The sequence below is a fragment of the Staurois parvus genome, unplaced genomic scaffold, assembly GCF_062004578.1.
Source record: "Staurois parvus isolate SC_StPar_1 unplaced genomic scaffold, SC_StPar_1.0 ptg001796l, whole genome shotgun sequence".
Taxonomy (NCBI): Eukaryota; Metazoa; Chordata; class Amphibia; order Anura; family Ranidae; genus Staurois; species Staurois parvus.
The window spans coordinates 67733-73732 of record NW_028319592.1 but is presented as its reverse complement, the minus strand read 5'-3'; the positions used below and the strand labels follow the sequence as shown (position 1 = coordinate 73732).

Sequence of the window (6000 nt, the reverse complement as noted above, 5' to 3'; positions counted from 1 at the left end):
CTGATAGACCATGACCCGGGGCTGAAGGTCCATGTCCCGGGGCTGATAGACCATGACCCGGGGCTGAAGGTCCATGTCCCGGGGCTGATAGACCATGACCCGGGGCTGAAGGACCATGAAAGCCTCTACATGGGCAAATGAAAGCCTCTACACCCGGCGCTGAAGGCCCATGTCCCGGGGTCGGTGTAGAGGCTTTCATTTGCCCATGTTTGGGGCCCACCCTCGTGTACATGTCCCCCTCCCTCGCGTGTCATTGTAATCTGAGCACGCATGGCAAGGACAAGACAACAGTGTGACAGCAGGTGTCCGCATTCACGGCACGCACACCAGGAAGGGGTTAACCCACTCCTAGAAAACTTTTTTTTTTTTTTTCCTTCTCTTCGCTTTCATTATGAGTGAGCGAGGTGACTGAGCCAGGCTGCAGGTGGAGCGAGAAGTCGGCGAGCGCTTCCTCCATGCCAGGGGGGCGGAAGGTGGCATGGCCGCGGTGAAGAAGTGGCAGAACTTATTCGTCAAGCAGACGTACAAGCCGTCATCGGTGAGAGAGGCGGTGGGGTGGGGGAGGCGGGTAGGTTTGCTGGACTTGGCTTGGCACAACATCACAAAAAAAGTAATTGTGGAGGGTGGGGGGTGGAAGGTGGCATTGTATAGGGGGGGTGGAAGGGGGGCATTGTGAAGGTTGGCATTGTGGAGGGTGGGGGGTGGAATTGTGGAGGTTGGCATTGTGAAGGTTGGCATTGTAGAGGGTGGGGGGTGGCATTGTGAAGGTTGGCATTGTGGGGGGTGGAAGGGTTGAACTGTGGAGGGTTGGGGTGGCATTGTGGAGGGTGGGGGTGGAAGGTGGCATTGTGGAGGGTGGAGGGTGGCATTGTGGAGGTTTGGGGGTGGAGGGTGGCATTGTGGAGGGTGGCATTGTGGAGGTTGGCATTGTGGGGGGTGGAAGGGTTGAACTGTGGAGGGTTGGGGTGGCATTGTGGAGGGTGGGGGTGGAAGGTGGCATTGTGGAGGGTGGAGGGTGGCATTGTGGAGGTTTGGGGGTGGAGGGTGGCATTGTGGAGGGTGGCATTGTGGAGGTTTGCATTGTGGAGGGTGGGGGGGTGGCATTGTGGAGGTTGGAATTGTGGAGGGTGGCATTGTGGAGGGTGGGGGTGGAAGGTGGCATTGTGGAGGGTGGGGGTGGAAGGTGGCATTGTGGAGGTTTGGGTGTGGAGGGTGGCATTGTGGAGGGTGGGGGGTGGCATTGTGGAGGGTGGGGGGTGGCATTGTGGAGGTTGGAATTGTGGAGGGTTGGGAGTGGCATTGTGGAGGTGGGGGGTGGAAGGTGGCATTGTGGAGGGTGGGGGTGGCATTGTGGAGGTTTGGGGGTGGAGGGTGGCATTGTGGAGGGTGTGGGGTGGAAGGTGGCATTGTGGAGGTTGGAATTGTGGAGGGTGGGGGTGGCATTGTGATGTTGGCTCAGCTGGCACTTCATGGGCAGAGGAGGCCAAGGAGACTGTGGGCACTGGGAGAGGATGGCACAGAGACGGGCACTGGGAGAGGATGGCACAGAGACGGGCACTGACCAGACGGGCAACTAAAAATGATAGAAATGTAGGCTGGCACTGACCAGGAAAAAGGGACGGATGAGAAGTCCTATTGGTAGTTCTCTCTGGTGGTGTCGCGGCGAATGTCTGAACGCGGTTTAGGATTCTGGGCCGGCGGCTTCTACACACCAAAAGATTTCCACGAATTGTAATAGAACTGTAAGGATCTGAGATCGATGGGCGAGCCAACAACGTACAGCCAGATACCGATCTGTTCTGAGATCGAACATACAACGTGTTTCGGGGGCCGGAACTCATCAGGGCCTAGAGATGGGAGATGTGCCCCCGCCGGCCGCTGCCAAACCCTGCGCCCCCCGCCGGCCGCTGCCACACCCTGCGCCCCCCGCCGGCCGCTGCCACACCCTGCGCCCCGACCAGACCACAGGTATCATATATTGTATCCTCCATGCAGTTCATATATACATTGTTTCTCCACTTTAAACCCGGATGAAGGGGAGGTTTCTGCCCCCCGAAACGCGTCGGCTCGGTCTGATCTTACAACGTAACAAACTTGTATCTGGACGATTATCGTGTATCTTGTCTGCTGACAGGAGTGAACAGGAACAGACGGGAATCATTTCAGAAGGCACAGGGATGGGTGGGATGCCATCACTGGTCTGACCTCAGGCACGGTCTTCTTGCTCCTGAGTGCACATAACATACCAGGGCCTCTCCTTTTTTTTCATATGGCCCGGTGGGCTGGGCACATGCCGGGTGGGGGGGAGGGGCCCTCTGACATCAACCAGGGCCAATAAAGCCAAACCAAATGCAATCACTCGACGCCAAACAAGTCGCAAAAGGGCTCGCTTACCTCTATGCAGAGTTATTTATGATCGCCATACGCCTGTTCTAGCACCACCTACTGGCCACAATGCAGTATTTCCCTTTCATTGGAGGGTTTCAGAACAATACTGCATTACGGCCACTAGATGGAGCCGACTTCCTGAAATAAAGATGGCTCACTGCTGCTCGCTCTCAGCAGGGTGACCGGTCTTGGCTCCACCTCCTCTTGTTCTGTAGGCAGCCTACAGTGGGTGGAGCAGGACAGATCCCTCCCACAGCTCCGCACTCTCTTCTTGGGAGGGGTGACCACTCTCGTCTCCGCCCCCTCCTGTAATTTTCTGTAGTGGGTGGAGCCAGCTAAATCCCTCCCACAGCTCCACTCTCTCTTCTTGGGCGTGGTGACCGCTCTCGTCTCCGCCCCCTCCTGTAATTTTCTGTAGTGGGTGGAGCCAGCTAAATCCCTCCCACAGCTCTGCTCTCTCTTCTTGGGAGGGGTGACCTCTCTCATGTCCACCCCCCTCCTGTAGGTTTCTGCAATAGGTGGAGCTGGCTAGATCTCTCCCACAGCTCCGCTCTTTCTTGGTAGGGGTGACCGCTCGTCTCCACCCCCTCCTGTAGCTTTCTGCAGTGGGAGGAGCCGGCTAGATCCCTCCCACATCTCTGCTCTCTCTTCTTGGGAGGGGTGACTGCTAGTCTCCACCCCCTCTTATAGTTTTCTGTAGTGGGTGGAACCCGATGGTCCCTTCCCACAGCTCTGCACATGCTTCCTCCTCCTTCTACAAAGTTACAATGTACAGTCTGATCACTGGGGGAGGGGAGACTGAGGAAATGACTCCTCCTCCTTCTGCAAAGTTACAATGTACAGTCTGATCGCTGGGGGAGGGGAGACTAAGGAAATGCCTCCTCCTCCTTCTGCAAAGTTACAATGTACAGTCTGATCGCTGGGGGAGGAGACTGAGGAAACGCCTCCTCCTCCTTCTGCAAAGTTACAATGTACAGTCTGATCACTGGGGGAGGGGAGACTTTGCAAATGCTTCCTCCGGCCTGCAGCAGACTGATGACATCATCAGGGATGTTTCTTTTAATGATAAAAGGTGGAGCTCTTCCAAAAAATTACACAGACTAAAAAAAAAAAAAAAAGGGTCAGATGATGCGATGCTCCCTAGGGGGAGATTTCCTGTCACTTCCTGTCCTGGTGACTCCTCGGTGCACATTCCCTCCCTGCAGGGAATTCCCATTACGGAGAATGAGTGACCATTCTTTATGTATAGCCGTCACTTATTGGCTGCTAATTCTGATTTGGTTACAATGAAACAAAATTGCAAAAAAAAAAAAATATCTAAATGAATGAGGAAAAAAAACTGCAAATTTGATGTGGGTGTGGCCAGCATTTCTCCAGAAGATGACTTGTCCTTCCTACTCCCCTCCCATGTGACCTGAGGCCTAGGCGGCTCAGGTCACATGATCTCTGGCTTCCAGGCACTCTGTGGGTGTTTGAGGTCATTAGAGACTGCAGGGAGTTCAGTGGGAGGGGCTGTGTCTGGGAGGGGTGGAGTGAGATCAGTGAGGCTCAGTGTGGGAGGAAGAAGAACCCGCCCATAGAACAAACAAATCCACCTGCAGAGCAGTGTTCTCCCACCCCGCCCAACTGCTCACGTTTTAAAGGGACAGTCCCTTGTTGAGGGCTGGAGAGGAGCACTGAGGCAGAGGGCTGTGGCATTTTCAGGAAGTCTCCCCTCCCCCAGCGATCAGACTGTACATTGTAACTTTGTAGAAGGAGGAGGAGGCGTTTCCTCAGTCTCCCCTCCCCCAGTGATCAGACTGTACATTGTAACTTTGTAGAAGGGGGAGGAGTCGTTTCCTCAGTCTCCCCTCCCCCAGCGATCAGACTGTACATTGTAACTTTGTAGAAGGGGGAGGAAGCATTTCCTCAGTCTCCTCCCCCAGTGATCAGACTGTACATTGTAACTTTGTAGAAGGAGGAGGAGTCATTTCCTCAGTCTCCCCTCCCCCAGCGATCAAACTGTACATTGTAACTTTGTAGAAGGAGGAGGAGGCGTTTCCTCAGTCTCCCCTCCCCCAGGGATCAGACTGTACATTGTAACTTTGTAAAAGGAGGAGGAGACATTTCCTCAGTCTCCTCCCCCAGTGATCAGACTGTACATTGTAACTTTGCAGCAAGGTAAGATGATGCAGAAGGGGCTGATCTGTAGAGTCTCCCTCTAGTGGCCGTTATCTGCATAGAACACATTGCAGTCAGAGACTTTGCGGAACAGCTGCCGAGATAAAACCAGTCGGCCAGAGGCACTCATGACTCAGGAAGATTTTCCGGATTCCTGGGAAGGCGTGATCCTGTTCCGTGTTCGGTGCGTGCCATGGCAGGTCACAGCCCCGGGGGTGGGAATTCATCCCCCTCCCCCCCCCATTCCTATTTATTGAATTAAAGCTGAACAGAAATAAGAGAGGCGACTCAACACGCACCGTGTCCTCACCTGACCGTGACCCGGGATCACCCCCCTGTGCAGCAGAGCTCAGCGTGTGAGAGTAGGAAGCAGCGCAAGGAGCCAATCAGGTCATCTGCTGACAAAAGGCGTGCTGATAGGAGGAGAGAGCAGAGCGACAGCATGATTGGCTCATCGCCGTGCTGCTTCTCTTTTCACTGTCCAGTCCAGGTTGGGAGCTCATCCTGGATCTGATGAATGATGCTGGCTATCAGATTGAGGACATCTAGTGGCTGAAAAAAGGTACTGCAGCGAAATCTCTGGACGAAAGGCGCATGTGGGGACCAAAGTGTTTTTTTTGGGGGGTGGGGGGGCGGCGATTCTCCCCGCAGCAATTTTTTTTTCTGACACTAGATGTCCTCAGCCTCACGTCCAGCATTGTTCAACCCACTTCCTCCTGAGCCCAGGAAAGAAGGTACTGCCCAGTGCTGAACTCATCTCTCCGTCACTCTGCTCTCTTCTCCTGTCAGCATCAGACTCCATTGGCTCCTTGTGCTGCTTCTCCCTCCCCAAGTCTGAGCTCTGCTGTACGGAGGCCGATTCCAGGTCACGGTCAGAGACTTGCACGGCTTATGTAATGACTTATAGACCCGCCCACCATACGATGCGATCCCGTGTACACCCCTCATGTTGGGTCCCTGTGGCCCCGTAGGAAAGGAATTCGAGGCAGCAGGTGACCCATGGTGGGGGTTGGGGTGCTTTTTATCTTTTTCCCAGGCTGGCACAGACTAGCTGGGATCCTTTGTCATCGAAGTTCCCATCCAGTGACACAACGATCGTATTACCCGACACAATGGGGACATTCACCTGCCGTATTGTAATGGCTGCCAACACCTGACTCCTCCCCCACCTGATCATCTAATGCCCCCGCCCCCTGCTAGACCCATGGGGGGGGGGGGGGTGACATTCCATCCCAGCATGCATTGTTTTATTAGAGAAGATATTAAAGCCGCTCCACCCAAAACTGGTATTTCCATTGTCTGGAGGATGCCAGAGGGCAAACCACCTGACAGTCTCTGAACACCTGCTGGGCCCATTATGAGGGGTTCCCACCATCCCTGTGCCGAGTTCCCGGGTCTGCACCCCGCTGTGCCCATTATAAAGGGGTTCCCACCATCCCTGTGCCGAGTTCC

The 6000-nt window shown here is 54.7% G+C and overlaps 1 protein-coding gene across 5 annotated transcripts in view; it reads left to right on the top strand.

Annotated features, from left to right (window-relative positions):
• Positions 1-388: 388 nt before the first annotated feature.
• ANKRD35 (ankyrin repeat domain 35) overlaps positions 389-6000 on the top strand; it is a 67305-nt gene continuing 61693 nt past the window's right edge. For all 5 annotated transcript variants that reach the window (XR_016308784.1, XR_016308785.1, XR_016308786.1 and 2 more), the window contains exon 1: positions 389-538. Coding sequence is in view for 1 of the 5 variants with exons in the window: in XM_089663887.1 (XP_089520013.1) it covers positions 479-538 (60 nt within the window). In the remaining 4 variants the exon portion in view is untranslated. The remainder of the gene's footprint in view (positions 539-6000) is intronic.